Genomic DNA, 18,279 nt, shown 5'->3' with positions numbered 1-18,279 from the left:
GTGGTGTCTGGCGGTGACACCACACAAACAGTCGAGCTTTACATGGTTGCCGTTCCGTAGCACCAGTTCTAGTAAAAATGTGTTGGAACAACAGAAGGCGATTTGTATTCTACGTTTTGCGCAGTGCCGGTCAGTAACAACCATTCAGTGTGACTTTCGTACTAGGTATGGTGTGCATCCTCCTACAGCACAGAGCATTAGACAATGGCATGAACAATTCCGAGAAAAAGGTTGTTTGCGTAAAGGCAAATCGCTGGGCAATCCCCGACTGTCCGAGACAGACGCCGACCGCATCCGCCATAGTTTCACAAGGAGATAACCTAAACTATCATAAGGACAAACACACACACACATGCCCGAGGGAGGACTCGAACCTCCGCCGGGACTAGCCGCACAGTCCATGATTGCAGCGCCTTTGACCGCTTTTTTTCTTTTTTTATCAAGTGCTCTACCAACTTTTTTTTTTGCTTATGTCATAGGTCCCTAAACTTACACACTACTTAAACTATAGATCTTAAATTAAATTTCCCTGGGACATTTAAGTCTCTAATTTATCTACGATAACTTTGGAAGCTGAAGAAGTAAATCAAAATTTATGCTGAGACCGGGGCTTTTTTTTTTTTTTTTTTTTGCAATTTGGAAACCATAAAATATAAAATCAGCGTAAAGGCCGCCCTTTTTTCTTTTCTTTTTTTTTGTAACATGAATAAAGTAAATGACAATCCTAGTCACGGGCGGGAGTGAAAATGAATTTATCATCTGCATCACAATCCCTGCATCACGCGGTGTCGCATCATAAATCTGGCAGAAAGCCATATAATCTTGATCATTTCTGCCATTGTGGGCGGTATGTATTTATCCTGCGTCGACCATTCGAAGGACCACCGCTCGGCTAATCCCGCGCGGCGAAATCCGCTCGCCGTGCAGCGCTACACCTCAGCATATCCCGATGACCGTCTGGCGTGTGTTGCGTCGGCGTTTACACATGAAACCATACAAAATTCAGCTACTGCAAGCTCTTCGTGAAGGTGACAAAACAGCAACGTGTCGAGTTCTGTACTTTCGTTCTTGGCAAGACAGAGGATGACAGTTTTCTTCCACGCTTAGTGTTTAGTGATAAGGCTACATTCCGTTTAAATGGAAAGGTGGAACGTCATAATGTGAGAATATGGGGCACAGAACAACCACATGAAGTTGTACAGTATGAGAAGGACTATCCAAAATTTAATGTGTTTTGTGCAGTTTCAAGGGAAAAGGTGTATGATCCAATTTTCTTTGTTACAGGAATCACATATCTCGATATGCTTCAGAACTTTCTTTTCCCACAGTTGGAGACTGAGTCGAACGTTTTCATTTACCGACAGGATGGGGCACCGCCGCACTGGCATCTGGAAGTGCGGGAGTTTTTAAATCAAAGGATTTCTGAACGATGGATCGGTCTCACTGGACCAAATGATTCAGCCATACATTACTGGTCTCCAAAGTCACCGAACCTGACTGTATATGATTATTTCTTGTGGGGGTTTATGAAGACTCGGTTTATGTGCCTCCATTACTAACAACAGTGAGTGAACTGAGGCATTCCATAACAGCTACTGTAGAACCTGTAGCTCAAGACAAGCTCGCTGCAGTGTGGGAACAATCTGAGTACCGCACTGACATATGCCGTGCATCTCAAGAGGGGGTGGGGAGGGGGGGCACATTGAACACCTATGAAAAGATATGAAAACAAACTTTTTGAGTTTCCCGCTCATCAAAAAACACAATTCACTGTATATGTTTATTAGTTTCAGAAACACAGACGCGCCAAGTCGGACGATTCTTTTGATACTCCCTGTACTTTCTGTGGTGTCACCGCCAGACACCACACTTGCTAGGTGGTAGCTTAAATCGGCCGCGGTCCATTTAGTACATGTCGGACCCGCGTGTCGCCACTGTGTAATCGCAGACCTAGCGCCACCACCAAGGCAGGTCTCGTGATACGAGAGAGCACTCGCCCCAGTTGTACGAGAACCTAGCTACAGACCAGATGTACGAAGCCTTTCTCTCATTAGCCGAGAGACAGAATAGCCATCAGCTAAGTTAATGGCCACGAACTAGCAAGGCGCCATTAGCCATACAGTGATTGTACTTAAAGTCTCCTGTGTATCGTCAAGATCGATGTACCTCAAGGATTAAGTAAAGTTAAGTATTAATCCTGCTCCGTACTTTTCTTCCTAACATTAATTACGTAGCCTGTTCCAGTACTTCACGCCCGTCTGCTTAGTCTAGCGTGCATTTTCAGCCATCTCAACTTCACGGTGTCGGCCCAGCTACCGACACAACACTTTCAATGAATTATTACGTAAACCATCTCAGAAGGGACATCTTTGTCCTCGAATGCTCGGAACCGCACGAAACCATGCCTAGACCAACACTAGAGCATGTGTTATTTCCTTGCAAAACTGCCGGCGCCATCAGACGGTGGAATGGTGTAGCTGCACCAAGTGCTCGTGATGCGGGAATGGTACGGCTGCGGTATGAATATGTCTCTGAAGTGTTGGCATGCGCTCTTCTGTGTAAACTGTGTACAGTGATATCATGAAGAGCATGAATCCTACGAATGTGGTCCAAATGTCGGGGACAAAGTTGCTACGTGCTGAATATGGACATGAAGGCTGGGCCGACGATAGAGAGTTCTTAGTTACACTATATATCATAATAATTCAGAAATATAATGGGAATGACACAGAAGTAGATGTCGATATGCTCGACAGATAGGATAGGAAGATGCTGGACCTGAATGTGACTGTTGAAGCAGTACATGTCCAGAGCAACAGGAAGCGTCCAGTCAAAGTGAGCACCAACTATCTCCACACAAACAATCGAGGCCCACTGTATTAGAACATATTGATGACAGGCTACTAGAGAACTCTTGTGAAGACTACTACATTCGTGGCTTAGCTTCCTCTAGCAGACTAATGAGTCGCTATAAGTGCATTAAAAGTAAATCAAAATGCAGATTAATTCTAAATTATGTAACTATCAAAAGGCCAGCAGGAACTCGTTTCAGAGGAAACAGACTATCGCAATTGAAAACTATAAAAGAGCATTTAATATCGCAGTTTGATAGAGCAAGTTCGTATGGATCTACAGTTCACTATTGACATCTGCAAATTTGGGCACTAGAAGCGTTTAAAATGGTTGGATTGGAAAATTTCAAAGCTTCGATTTCTTTTATCGACAATCTTAAAGCTGAATCTGGAATTCATGTAGGCATATTACCACATTTGTCACATGTAAGGAAACAGAAAACGATGGTAGCATACGCCAGAAGACACTACAACTTGTGGAGGAAGTGAACATGTTTATGACAGAGCAGAGTGTGGAGAAACGAAACGTTTTGAATTGCGACCAGAGTCAATTCCAGTGTGACATGTCTTCATCATCAGCACTGTCTCACAGAGGAGAAGTCACGCGGGGTAGCCGTGTGGTCTGGGGCGTCTTGTCACGGTTCGCGCGGCTCCCCCCGTCGGAGGTTCGAGTCCTCCCTCGGGCATGGATGTGTGTGCTGTCCTTAGCGTAAATTAGTTTAAGTTAGATTAAGTAGTGCGTAAGCCTAGGGACCGATGACCTCAGCAGTTTGATCCCATTGTCCTTACCACAAATTTCCAATTTTCACAGGGGAGAGAAAAATACAGCTAGTGTGATGCAGTCTGTAGATAGGTCTACCCACAGCTACACAACTAATGTTGCTTTATCAGTGACAGTCAGAATAACAAACAAGCTATGCATTTGTTTTCAAGGGGCAGAAGGCCGAAGCACAAAGCACTTTCGGCCCAAATATTTCAAAGAAACTAAAACAACCGACCCACGAAACGTTCATGTAGAGGCAACCGAAATTGGAAAAATGCCTAAAGAACACGTGAAACGTTGTCTAACTTTAGTCCTTGGCGAACATGCAACAAGTGAAAAGAGCCTATTGCTGTGTGATTTCTAGTCAGGTCATACAGGTCGTGTCCTTCTAGATGCAAGTTTTCCAAACGAAGATGTTGTGCTGAAGATGTTACCACCGAAAACAACAAAATATTGCCAACCCCTTCTTTCCGCAGTATAAGCTCTGTATCAGAAGGACTGCTGATTTTTTAAGACTACAATGTGCCAACTCACAAGTGAAGATACACGGTCGTTATTTCATCAACAAACTTCACTCTGTCATTTACAGTCAATCTTCTGCATCAAAGTGTACGCCTATGTTGCAATACGCTTGGTGAAGGACAGGCTATGATATTGACATACCCGTATCATCATTTGAAAATGTAATTAGTGTGGCTTTTCATATTATACTGCTGGAATGCAAAGTGATTTTGAACGTAAAAACGTGAATTTAGTGAGGCGTGCACTTTGTTTTAACTACTTAGTTAAAATCCTGCATCTGCACTATGAGGACTTACGTAAGCACTATGAGGTGTGTAGGATATGTCTGTTTCGCGCTATTATAATTACTTTAAGCAGAGAGTTTTGGCACTGTTGATTGGAAATGACATTTACTATGGAAAATTAAAGTGTGACATAACTATAGTATTAACAATAGCGTTAGTTTAAGTTTTGCACAAAAATGCGTTAATTGTAATAACACGCGGTTGAATTACTGTCTAGGACCCAAGACTTGCATATGAGTGACAGCTTTAATGCTATAAACCTGCAGTATATGTCGTCAGAACATCGATACCACTTAATAGCTTTAACGATCCAACCACGTCTCGATAAACTTTTGGTGTCAGTGCCGTATTTACGAGGTATAGATCTCTAGGCTGAACTTGTGGTGCAGGCCCTGCCAGAGGAAATTTTTTTAAAACTAAATCACAAAAATAGCATTTTAGAGCATTTTTCAAATTAAAGGCTTCATCGCAGCATTTAAGGTATAGTTATTAATTGTATAAAAGTTTACTATACATATGTGAGCTCCCTGCCGCCGTTGGATAAGCAGTAAGTAGCACTCATAGCTCACTTATTTGTTTCATAGCTTAATTCTCCTCCTCCCCCCCCCCCCCCCCCCCCCGTCCTGAACCATGGACCTTGCCGTTGACGGGGAGCCATGCGTGGATCAGCGATACAGATAGCCGTACCGTAGGTGCAATCACAACGGAGGGGTATCTGTTCAGCAGTTGCAGGGGCAACAGTCTGGATGATTGACTGATCTGGCCTTGTAACACTAACCAAAACGGCCTTGCTGTGCTGGTACTGCGAACGGCTGAAAGCAAGGTGAAACTACAGCCATAATGTTTCCCGAGGGCATGCAGCTTGAGTCCACTTCGGTAAAACATTCCGGAGGTAAAATAGACCCCCATTCGGATCTCCGGGCGAGAACTACTCAGGAGGACATCGTTATCTGGAGAAAGAAAACGGGCGTTCTACGGATCGGAGCGTGGAATGTCAGGTCCCTTAATCTGGCAGTTAGGTTAGAAAATTTAAAAAGGGAAAGGGATAGGTTAAAGTTAGATATAGTGGGAATTAGTGAAGTTCGTGGCAGGAGGTACAAGACTTCTGGTCAGGTGAGTACAGGGTTATAAATACAAAATGAAACAGGGGTAATTCGGGAGTGGGTATAATAAAGAATAAAAAAATTGGAGTGTGGATGAACTACTACAAACAACATAATGAACTCATTATCGTGGCTAAGATAGATACGAAGCCCATGTCTACCATAGTAGTACAAGTTTATATGCCAACTAGCTCCGCAGATGACGAAGAGATTGACGAAATGTATGATGCGATAAAAGAAATTATTCAGATAGTGAAGGGAGACGAAAATTTAATAGTCATGGGTGACTGGAATGCGATAGTAGGAAAAGGAAGAGAAGGAAATGTAGTAGGTGAATGTGGAATGGGGATAAGAAATGAAAGAGGAAGCCACCTGGTAGAATTTTGCACAGAGCGTAACTTAATCATAGCTAACACTTGGTTCAAGAATCATAAAAGAAGTTTGTATACATTGAAGAGGCCTGGAGATACTGGGAGGTTTGAGATAGATTATATAGTGGTAAGACAGAGATTTAGCAACCACGTTTTAAATTGTAAGACATTTCCAGTGGTAGAAGTGGACTCTGACCACAATCTATTGGTTATGAACTGTAGATTGAATCTGAACAAACTGCAAAATGGTAGCCGGCCGAAGTGGCCGAGCGGTTCTAGGTGCTTCAGTCTGGAAGCGCACGACCGCTACGATCGCAGGTTCGAATCCTGCCTCGGGCGTGGATGTGTGTAATGTCCTTAGGTTTGTTCGGTTTAGGTAGTTCTAAGTTCTAGGGGACTGATGACTTCAGATGTTAAGTCCCATTTTTTTTTTTTTTTTTTGGATAAACTGATAGAACCAGAGGTTGTAGAGAGTTTCAAGGAGAACATTAGGGAACGATTGACAAGAATGGGGGAAAGAAATACAGTAGAAGAAGAATGGGTAACTTTGAGGGATGAAATAGTGAAGGCAGCAGTCCTTGGGTAACCGAAGATATATTGAATTTAATTGATGAAAGGAGAAAATATAAAAATGCAGTAAATGAAGCAGGCAAAAAGGAATACAAACGTCTCAAACGTGAGATCGATAGGAAGTGCAAAATGGCTAAGCAGGAATGGCTAGAGGACAAATGTATGGATGTAGATGCATATCTCACTAGGGGTAAGATAGATACTGCCTACAGGAAAATTAAAGAGAATTTTGGAGAAAGGAGAACCACTTGTATGAATATCAAGAGCTCAGGTGCAAACCCAGTTCTAAGCAAAAACGGAAAGCAGAAAGGTGGAAGGAGTATATAGAGGATTTGTACAAGGGTGACGATAAATAGTTTGGACAAGAAGAGAATAGAAGCTTTCGAAATGTGGTGCTACAGAACAATGCTGAAGATTAGATAGATAGATCACATAACTAAGGAGGAAGTATTGAATAGAATTAGGGAGAAGAGAAATTTGTGGCATACCTTGACTAGAAGAAGGGATCGGTTGGTAGGACATATACTGAGGCATCAAGCTATCACCAATTTAGTACTGGAGGGCTGCGTGGAGGGTAAAAATCGTAGAGGGAGACATAGAGATGATTACACTTAGCAGATTCAGAAGGATGTAAGTTGCAGCAGGCACTGGGAGATGAAGAAGCTTGCACAGGATAGAGTAGCATGGAGAGCTGCATCAAACCAGTCTCTGGACTGAGGACCACAACAACAACAACAACAGTGTAAATTCGCGTCGTCGTCGTCATCTGTTTCTTTTTAACGGCTTGTGAGATAAAAGAGAGAGAAAAAAATTGTTAGCGATGGATATGGACTGCTCCTGTTGTGCACGGATTCAGGGGGAATTGGCCACTGTCCGTAAGCAGCTGGTAGCTGTGTTGGCCGTGGTCGACAGTCTCCAGGCTGTTGCCCTGGGCCACGGTGACATTGGGACACACGAGGCGAGCGCTATGGCGCCTCTGGAACCTGTAGCATCGCCTACGATTTCTGATGCCACTACGCCCTTGGATTCGGATGTCCCTGCCGGTCGACACTTGCCTGACGGCGATTGGCGAACCGTGGCGGGGTCGCGAATCCCTTGGCGGAAGGCGAAAGTTGGTGCTGGCCGCAAGGCTGTACCCTTACGCCTCCGTAACAGATATGAGGTACTGCCCACTACTGAAAGTACTTCTCATCGAGCAAGGGCGGCCTCGCCTGTTGCGGCAGTGGCCGGTCTTCCTGAGAGGTGCGGAAAAGCACAGAGGGTGGGTTTGCTTGTCATTGGGAGCTCCAATGTTAGGCGAGTGATGGAGCCCCTTGGGGATATGTCAGTTAAGGACGGGAAGAAAGCTAATGTGCACTCCGTGTGAATTCTGGGTGGAGTCATTCCTGATGTGGAAAGGGTCCTTCCGGATGCCATGAAGAGTACAGGGAGCAGCCAACTGCAGGTGGTGGCTCATGTCGGCACTAATGACGTGTGTCGCTATTGATCGGAAGATATCCTCTCTGGTTTCCGGCGGCTATCTGAGTTGGTGAAGACTGCCAGTCTTGCTAGCGAGATGAAGGCAGAGCGCACCATCTGCAGCATCGTCGACAGACGGATTGCGCACCTTTGGTACTGAGCCGAGTGGAGGGTCTGAATCAGAGGCTCAGACGGTTCTGCAAACGTGTAGGCTGCAGATTCCTCGACTTGAGCCATAGGGTGATGGGGTTTCGGGTTCCGCTAAATAGGTCAGTTGTCCACTACACGCAGGAGGTGGCTACACGGGTAGCAAGGGCTGTTTGGCGTGGACTGGTCGATCCTTTAGGTTAGGCAGTCTCCAGTCTCAAAGGGTTCAGGGCAAATAAATGACGAGAATCGACCGAGCAACAGTCGGTATTGTAGTTGTAAAATGTTGTAGCTCTGTTGGAAAAGTACCAGAGCTTCAAGCGCTGATAGAAAGCACTGAAGCTGAATTCGTCATAGGAACAGAAAGCTGGCTAAATTCGGAGATAAATTCTGCCGAAATATTTATAGAAGCGCAAACCGTGTTCAGAAAGGATAGATTAAATAAAGTAGGTAGTGGTGTGTTTGTGTCTGTTGGTAGTAGGTTTCTTGTAGCGAAGTTGAAATACATAGTTCTGCGAATTACTATGGGTAGAGGTTATACTCGACAGCCGTACCAAAATAATAACTGGCTCCTTCTACCGACTCCCTGACTCAGATGATATAATAGCTGAACGGTTCAAAGAAAATCCGAATCTCATTGCAAGTAAGTACCCCACTCATACAGTTAGAATTGGTGGAGACTTCAATCTACCCTCGATTTGTTGGCGAAAATACATGTTCAAAGACGGTGGCGGACAGAAAACATCTTCCGAAATTGTACTAAATGCTTTATCTGAAAATTACTTTCAACAATTAGTTCATGAGCCCACACGAATTGTAAATGGTTGCCTGAACACACTTGACCTCTTAGCCATAAATAATCCTGATCTAATAGACAGCGTCATAACGGATACAGGGATTAGTGAACACAAGGTCACTGTAGCGAGGCTCAAAACCGTATCAACCAAAATCACTAAAAATAAACGCAAAATATACATACACTACTGGCCATTAAAATTGCTACACCAAAAGAAATGCGGATGATAAACGGGTATTCATTGGACAAATATATTATACTAGAACTGACATGTGAACATTTTGACGCAATTTAGGTCCATAGATCCTGAGAAATCAGTACCCAGAACAACCACCTCTGGCCGTAATAACAGCCTTGATACGCCTGGGCATTGAGTCAAACAGATCTTGGATGGCGTGTACAGGTACAGCTGTCCATGCAGTTTCAACACGATACCACATTTCATCAAGAGTAGTGACTGGCGTATTGTGACGACCCAGTTGCTCGGCCACCATTGACCAGACGTTTTTAATTGGTGAGAGATCTGGAGAATGTGCTGGCCAGGGATAGCAGTCGAACATTTTCTGTATCCAGAAAGGCCCGTACAGGACCTGCAACATGCGGTCGTGCATTATCTTGCTGAAATGTAGGGTTTGGCAGGGATCGAATGAAGGGTAGAGCCACGGGTCGTAACACATCTGAAATGTAATTTCCACTGTTCAGAGTGCCGTCAATGCGAACAAGAGGTGACCGAGACGTGTAACCAATGGCACCCCATACCATCACGCCGGGTGATATGCCAGTATGGTGATGGCGAATGCACGCTTCTAATCTGTATTCACTGCGATGTCGCCAAACACGGATGCGACCATCATGATTCTGTAAACAGAACCTGGATTCATCCGGAAAAAATGACGTTTTGCCATTCGTGCACCCAAGTTCGTCGTTGAGTACACCATCGCAGGCGCTCCTGTCTGTGAAGCAGCTTGAAGGGTAACCGCAGCCATGGTCTCCGAGCTGATAGTTCATGCTGCTGCAAACGTCGTCGAACTGTTCGTGCAGATGGTTGGTGTCTTGCAAACGTCCCCATATGTTGACTCAGTGATCGAGACGTGGTTGCACGATCCGTTAGAGCCATGCGGATAAGATGCCTGTCAGCTCGACTGCTAGGGATACGAGGCCATTGGGATCCAGCACGGCGTCCCGTATTACCCTCCTGAACCCACCGATTGCATATTTTGCTAACAGTCATTGGATCTCGACCAACGCGAGCAGCAATGTCGCAGTACGATAAACCGCAATCGCGATAGGCTACAATCCGACCTTTATCAAAGTCGGAAACGTGATGGTACGCATTTCTCCTCCTTACACGAGGTATCACAACAATGTTTCACCAGGCAACGCCGGTCAACTGCTGTTTGTGTAAGAGAAATCGGTTGGAAACTTTCCTCATGTCAGCACGTTGTAGGTGTCGCCACCGGCACCAACCTTGTGTGAATGCTCTGAAAAGCTGATAATTTGCATATCACAGCATATTCTTCCCGTCGGTTAAATTTCGCGTCTGTAGCACGTCATCTTCGTGGTGTAGGAATTTTAATGGCCAGTAGTGCATTTGAAACAGCAGATAAAAATTCGATTGATGCCTTTCTAAGAGAGAGCCTCCATTCCTTCCAAGCTAATTATGTAAGTGTAGACCAGATATGGCTCAAATTCGAAGATACAGTATCGACAGCAATAGACAGATTCATACCGCATAAGTTAATAAGAGACGGGACTGATCCACCATGGTACACAAAATACGTCAGAACACTGTTGCAGAAGCAACGAAAAAAGCATGCCAAATTTAGAAGAACGCAAAATCCCCAAGACTGGCTAAGTTTCACGGAAGCACGAAATTTAGTGCGGGCGTCAATGCGAGATGCTATTAATACACTCCTGGAAATGGAAAAAAGAACACATTGACACCGGTGTGTCAGACCCACCATACTTGCTCCGGACACTGTGAGAGGGCTGTACAAGCAATGATCACACGCACGGCACAGCGGACACACCAGGAACCGCGGTGTTGGCCGTCGAATGGCGCTAGCTGCGCAGCATTTGTGCACCGCCGCCGTCAGTGTCAGCCAGTTTGCCGTGGCATACGGAGCACCATCGCAGTCTTTAACACTGGTAGCATGCCGCGACAGCGTGGACGTGAACCGTATGTGCAGTTGACGGACTTTGAGCGAGGGCGTATAGTGGGCATGCGGGAGGCCGGCTGGACGTACCGCCGAATTGCTCAACACGTGGGGCGTGAGGTCTCCACAGTACATCGATGCTGTCGCCAGTGGTCGGCGGAAGGTGCACGTGCCCGTCGACCTGGGACCGGACCCAGCGACGCACGGATGCACGCCAAGACCGTAGGATCCTACGCAGTGCCGTAGGGGACCGCACCGCCACTTCCCAGCAAATTAGGGACACTGTTGCTCCTGGGGTATCGGCGAGGACCATTCGCAACCGTCTCCATGAAGCTGGGCTACGGTCCCGCACACCGTTAGGCCGTCTTCCACCCACGCCCCAACATCGTGCAGCCCGCCTCCAGTGGTGTCGCGACAGGCGTGAATGGAGGGACGAATGGAGACGTGTCGTCTTCAGCGATGAGAGTCGCTTCTGCCTTGGTGCCAATGATGGTCGTATGCGTGTTTGGCGCCGTGCAGGTGAGCGCCACAATCAGGACTGCATACGACCGAGGCACACAGGGCCAACACCCGGCATCATGGTGTGGGGAGCGATCTCCTACACTGGCCGTACACCACTGGTGATCGTCGAGGGGACACTGAATAGTGCACGGTACATCCAAACCGTTATCGAACCCATCGTTCTACCATTCCTAGACCGGCAAGGGAACTTGCTGTTCCAACAGGACAATGCACGTCCGCATGTATCCCGTGCCACCCAACGTGCTCTAGAAGGTGTAAGTCAACTACCCTGGCCAGCAAGATCTCCGGATCTGTCCCCCATTGAGCATGTTTGGGACTGGATGAAGCGTCGTCTCACGCGGTCTGCACGTCCAGCACGAACGCTGGTCCAACTGAGGCGCCAGGTGGAAATGGCATGGCAAGCCGTTCCACAGGACTACATCCAGCATCTCTACGATCGTCTCCATGGGAGAATAGCAGCCTGCATTGCTGCGAAAGGTGGATATACACTGTACTAGTGCCGACATTGTGCATGCTCTGTTGCCTGTGTCTATGTGCCTGTGGTTCTGTCAGTGTGATCATGTGATGTATCTGACCCCAGGAATGTGTCAAGAAAGTTTCCCCTTCCTGGGACAATGAATTCACGGTGTTCTTATTTCAATTTCCAGGAGTGTAGTTTAGTGCATATGGAGTATCGTCCCAGTTGTGTGAGTGGATTCGTGATTTCCTCTCACAGAGGTCACAGTTCGTAGTGACAGACGGTAAATCATCGAGTAGAACAGAAGTGATATTTGGCGTTCCGCAAGGTAGTGTCATAGGCCCTCTTCTGTTCCTGTTTTACAAAATGATCTAGGTGATAATCTGAGCAGCCCCCTTAGATTGTTTGCAGATGACGCTGTAATTTACCGTCTAGTGAAATCATCAGACGATCAGTTCCAATTACAAAATGATCTAGAGAGAATTTCTGTATGGTGCGAAAAGTGGCAATTAGCACTAAACAAAGAAAATTGCGAGGTCATCCACATGGGTACTAAAAGAAATTGATAAATTTTTGGTATACGATAAATCGCACAAATCTAAGGGCTGTCAGTTCGACTAAGTACGTAGTAATTACAATTACGAGCAACTTAAATTGGAAAGACCACATACATAATACTGTGAGGAAGGCGAAAGAAAGGCTGCGCTTTGTTGGCAGAACACTTAGAAGATGCGACAAACCCACTAGAAAGACAGCCTACATTTCACTTGTGCGTTCTCTGCTGGAATATTGCTGCGCGGTGTGGGATCCTTACCAGGTAGGATTGACGGAGGACATTGAAAAGGTGCAAACAAAGGCAGCTCGTTTCGTGTTATCGTGCAATAGGGGTGGAGTGTCACTTATATGATACGCGAGTTGGGGTGGCAGTCACCGAAACAAAGCCAGTTTTCTTTGCGGCGAGATCTATTTAAGAAATTTCAGTCGCCAACTTTCTCCTCCGAATGTGAAAATATTTTGTTGACGTCCAACTGCGTAGGGAGAAATGATCATAATAATAAAATAAGAGAAATCAGAGCTGTAACGGAAAGATTTAGGTGTTCCTTTTTCCCACGCACCATTCGCGAGTGGAATGGTAGGGAAATAGTATGAAAATAGTTCGATGAATCCTCTTCCAGGCACTTATGTGTGAACTGCAGAGTAACCATGTAATGTAGATGTGGATGTATTATTTAATGAATTGAGAAGAGTAAAATGTAAAAAGAGTTGAAATCATTAACGTATTCATCACGATTTATTAATATGTGAACGACTATACATAGTCCACCAAAAGTTGATACTCGTTTTCGTGCAAAAATCATTTCTTTCAAATTTAAAAACAACGTATTGTAACTGTAAGCAATTGGTAGTAATAGAAATGTTACAGCGAATAAACTATTTTGTATAAAAATTATGTAGTATTTTTTGAAACGAATTTATTTAATTCACTTTGGAATATCCCGGTAAAACGCAAACGGTGGGAGCGTGAATTTGCTATGACGTCACCAGTCAGTAAGCTGTCTGAAGACGCTATGTATCTTACTTAAGATATACTGTACGTTTTCCGATGTACCTCGTTAACTTATAAATGTATGTGTAAATGTCTCTTCCGTAGCTTAAAGAGATCACGAGTCCGCGCCTGTCGACGATAAGTCGAAACTTTTACGGATCCTGATGTGGCTGACACCAGGCGTGGGGTAAATCACTTAAAACACCAAAAATTCCATTGACAGTTCTCTCTAAAACCTTAACGACTTTGGCAACCGAATTGCGACGCTTTCGCCCGAGTGCATCTCGGATGCGGTGTTTAGGGGCGTAGGATCAGCACACGCACCTCCGTTTTCGTGATACGGAGTGGCTACTACTCGGCCGAGCAACACTCAGCAGTACCGAGAATCGAACTCGGATCCTCCGCGTAATAGACAGACACGCTGACCACTGAGCTGCATCCCGCCCCCCTTAATCCTATTAGACGCGGAGTGTGTAGTGCCCGCTACCTGCAGCCGGCGCTGCTGTTGCAGGCACGGTGCTGTGCGCGTGCATCGTGGTGTGCAACCTGGCGGTGATCCGCGCGCTGTGCCAGCTGGGCTGCCGCGGCCGGCGCCGGCGCCTCGGGGTGCGCATCCTGCGCCACGCCAGCCGCCACGGCGAGCCGGGCGCCGCTTCCGAGATCATGTACAACGCCGCCACCACCGAGGAGGTCGCCTTCGCGCGCCTCATGGCCGTGCTCTGCATCATGTTCGTTGTGTGCTGGGTGCCGCAGCTGGTACGCTCTCTCTTTACTTCCCTTCACTTTGTAGCGCACTACCGCATTATTTATCATCGTCTGTGCTTATACAGTTCATTTCGAACCTTCGCCTCTTCTAGAATTGTACACAAGTTTTCACTCTTCTCCCCTCGAGCTTTCCATCCCAGCAACCCATTCTCTGCAGTTCTCCGCCAATCTAAATATCTCTCTTAACCATTTGAGTACACGGTGTTGCCGAGTTACATATTTATTTCAATTTTCTTAGTCCGTATCCTCGTGCCCTCTTACTCTCTCCGTTTCCTTCCACCCTCTCTCCATCCGCTTCCCCCTCCCTCTGTCCACCTTCTCCATCACCCATTCACTGCCCGTCTCCTCAAGTCCCTCTCTCCGTGCGACTTCAACTCCTCCCTCACTCTGTCTATCTGCTCCTCCTCGGTCTTTCTCTGTCAGTTTCCTTCACCTCCTCTATCCATCTGTTTTCCTCCCTCCCACTGTCCACCTTCTCCATCACCCCTGCTCTGCCCGTGTCCTCCAGCCACTTTCTCTGTGCGTCTTCTACTTCTGTCTCTGTCTATCCGCTCCTCCTCGCTCTTTCTCTGTCAGTTTCCTTCCACACTCTATCCAGCTCCTTCCTACTCCATGTGTCCATCTTCTCCATCACCCGTGTTCTGCCAATGTCCTCCAGCCCGCCTCTCTGTGCGTCTTCTACTCCTCCCTCTCTCTGTCTATCTGCTCCTCCTCGGTCATTCTCTGTCCGTTTCCTTCCCCCTCTGTCCATCCGCTTCCCACTCCCATTGTCCATCTTCTCCAACACCCCTGCTCTGTCCGTGACCTCCAGCCTTTCTCTCTGTGCGTCTTCTACTCCTCCCTCTCTCTGTCTATCTGCTCCTCCTCGCTATTTCTCAGTCCGTTTCCTTCCCCCCTCTGTCCATCCGCTTCCCACTCCCTCTGTCCATCTTCTCCAATACCCCTGCTCTGCCCGTGTCCTCCAGCCCCTCTCTTTGTGCGTGTTCTACTCCTCCCTCTCTCTGTCTATCTGCTCCTCCTCGGTTTTTCTCAGTGCGTTTCCTTCCCGCCTCTGTCCATCTGCGTCCCACTCCCTCTGTCCAGCTTCTCCTTCACTTCTCCTCTGTCCATTTCCTTCAGCCCCTCTATCCATCGGCCTTCCCCCCTCCCTCTTTCCGCCTTCTCCATCACCCCAGCTTTGTGCGTTTCCTTCACCCCCTTTACCCATCTGCTTTCCCCCATCCCTGTGTCCACCTTCTCTGTCACCCCTGCTCTGCCCGTGTCCTCCAGCCCCTCTCTCTGTGTATCTTCTACGCCTCCCTCTCTCTGTCTATCTGCTCCTCCTCGCTCTTTCGCTGTCCGTTTCTTTCCCCCCTCAGTCCATCCGCTACCCACTCCCTCTGTCCACCTTCTCCAAGACCCCTGCTCTTCCCATGTCCACCAGCCCCTCTCTCTGTGCTTCTTCTACTTCTACCTCTCTCTGTCTCTCTGCTCCGCCTCGCTCTTTCTCTGTCCCTTTCCTTCCCCCCTCGGTCCATGTGCTTCCCACTCCTCCTATCCAGCTTCTCCATCATCCCTGCTCTGTCAGTTTCTTTCACCCCCTCTATCCATCTGCCTTCCCCCCTGCCTTTGTCCACTTTCTCCATCACCCCATCTTTGACCGTTTCCTTCACCCCTTCTATCCATCTGCTTTCCCCCATACCTCTGTCCACCTTCTCCGTCACCTCTCCATTGCCCATGTCCTCCAGCCCCTCTCTCTGTGCATCTTCTACTCCTCCCTCTTTCTGTCTATCTGCTCCTCCTCACTCTTTCTTTGACCGTTTCCTTTCCCCCTTTGTCCATCTGCTTCACACTGCCTCTGTCCACCTCTCCATCACCAGTGCTCTGTCCGTTTCGTTCACCCCCTCTATCCATCTCCTTTCCCCCCTCCCTCTGTCCACCTTCCCATCATCCCGGCACTGTCCGATTCCTTCACTTCTCTATCCATCTGCTTTCCCCCCTCCCTCTGTCCACCTTCTCCATCACTCCTGCTCTGCCTGTGTCCTCCAGCCCCTCTCTCTGTGCACCTTCTACTCCTCTGTCTCTTTGTCTATCTACTCCCCCTCACTCTTTCTCTGTCCGTTTCCTTCCCCCCTCTATCCATCTGCTTCCCTCTTCCTCTGCCCACCTTCTCCGTCACCTCAGTTCCGCCTGTGTCCTCCAGCCCCTCTCTCTCTGCATCTTCTACTCTTCCCTCTCTCTGTCTATCTAATCCTCATCGCTCTTTCTCTGTCCGTTTCCTTCACCCCCTCTATCCATCTGCTCTACCCCCACCCTCTGTCCACAATCTCCATCACCCCTGCTCTGCCCATGTCCACCAGCCTCTCGCTCTGTGCATCTTCTACTCCTCCCTCTCTCTGTCTATCTGCTTCTCCTCGGTCTTTCTCTGTCCGTTTCTTTCCCCCCTCTGTCTCTACGCTTCCCCCTCCCTCTGTCCACCTTCTCCGTCACCCCTGCTCTGCCTGAGTCTTCCAGCCCCCCCCCCCTCAATCCGGGCGACTTCTACTCCTCCCTCTCTCTGTCTGTCTGCTCCTCCTCGCTCTTTCTCTGTGCGTTTCCTTCCCCTCTCTGTCCAAGCGCATCCCCCTGACTATGTCTACCTTCTCCGTCACACCTGCTCTGCCCGTGTCCTCCAGCCCCTCTCTCTGAGCGTCTTCTACACCTCCCTCTCTCTTTCTACCTGCTCCTCCTCGCTCTTTCTCTGTCCGTATCCATCCCCCCTCGTTCTGTCTGCATCCCCCCCCCCAATGTCCAACTTCTCCATCACCCCTGCTCTGCCAGAGTCCTCCAGCCCATCTCTCTGTACGTCTTGTACTCCTCCCTCTCTCTGTCTATTTGCTCCTCCTCGGTCTTTCTCTGTTCGTTTACTTCAGCCCCTCTATCCATCTGCTTTCCCCCCTCCTTCTGTCCACTTCTCCGTCACCCCTGCTCCGCCCGTGTCCTCCAACAACTCTCTCTGTGCATCTTCTACTCCTCTCTCTCTTTCTGTCTAACTGCTCCTCCCCACTCTTTCTGTCCGTTTCATTCCCCCCTTTGTCCATCCACTTCCCACTCCCTCTGTCCACAATCTCCATCATCCCTTCTCAGGCCGTGTCCTCCGGACCCTCTCTATCTCCATCTTCTGCTCCTATCTCTCTCTGTCTATCTGCTCCTCCTCGCACTTTCTCTGTCCGTTTCCTTCCCCCTTCTGTCCATCCGCTTCCCACTCCCTCTGTCGAACTTCTGCATCACCCCTGCTCTGCCCATGTCCTCCAGCCCCTGTCTCTGAGCGTCTTCTACTCCTCTGTCTCTGTCTATCTGCTCCTCCTCGCACTTTCTCTGTCCGTTTCCTTCACCCGCTCTCTCCATCTGCTTTCCCCCCTCCCTCTGTTCACCTTCTCCATCACCCCTGCTCTGTCCATTTCCTTCACCTCCTCTTACCTTCTGCCTTGCCCCCACCCTCAGCCGGCCGAAGTGGGCGTGCGGTTAAAGGCGCTGCAGTCTGGAACCGCAAGACCACTACGGTCGCAGATTCGAATCCTGCCTCGGGCATGGATGTTTGTAATGTCCTTAGGTTAGTTAGGTTTAACTAGTTCTAAGTTCTAGGGGACTACTGACCTCAGAAGTTGAGTCCCATAGTGCTCAGAGCCGTTTGAACCATTTTGAGCACTCTCCCTCTGTCGTTCTTCTCTGTCACCCATGCTCTGATCGTGTCCTCCAGCCCCCCTTTCTGTGCATCTTCTACTCCTCCCTCTCTCTGTCTATCTGCTCCTCCTCGGTCATTCTCTGTCCGTTTCCTTCCCCCTCTGTCCATCCGCTTCCCACTCCCATTGTCCATCTTCTCCAACACCCCTGCTCTGTCCGTGACCTCCAGCCTTTCTCTCTGTGCGTCTTCTACTCCTCCCTCTCTCTGTCTATCTGCTCCTCCTCGCTATTTCTCAGTCCGTTTCCTTCCCCCCTCTGTCCATCC

General features: G+C 47.9%; 1 protein-coding gene across 1 annotated transcript in view; it reads left to right on the top strand.

Moving 5' to 3' along the window:
- LOC126471349 (prostaglandin D2 receptor) overlaps nucleotides 1-18,279 on the top strand; it is a 406,995-nt gene that overhangs the window by 343,631 nt on the left and 45,085 nt on the right. Inside the window, exon 3 of the mRNA XM_050099470.1 lies at nucleotides 14,059-14,303. Coding sequence (XP_049955427.1) covers nucleotides 14,059-14,303 — 245 coding nt within the window. The remainder of the gene's footprint in view (nucleotides 1-14,058; nucleotides 14,304-18,279) is intronic.

Source organism: Schistocerca serialis, chromosome 3, assembly GCF_023864345.2.
Source record: "Schistocerca serialis cubense isolate TAMUIC-IGC-003099 chromosome 3, iqSchSeri2.2, whole genome shotgun sequence".
NCBI classification, from domain to species: domain Eukaryota; kingdom Metazoa; phylum Arthropoda; class Insecta; order Orthoptera; family Acrididae; genus Schistocerca; species Schistocerca serialis.
The sequence above is the reverse complement of the archived record's forward strand: the minus strand, read 5'-3'. Positions and strand labels throughout refer to the sequence as shown.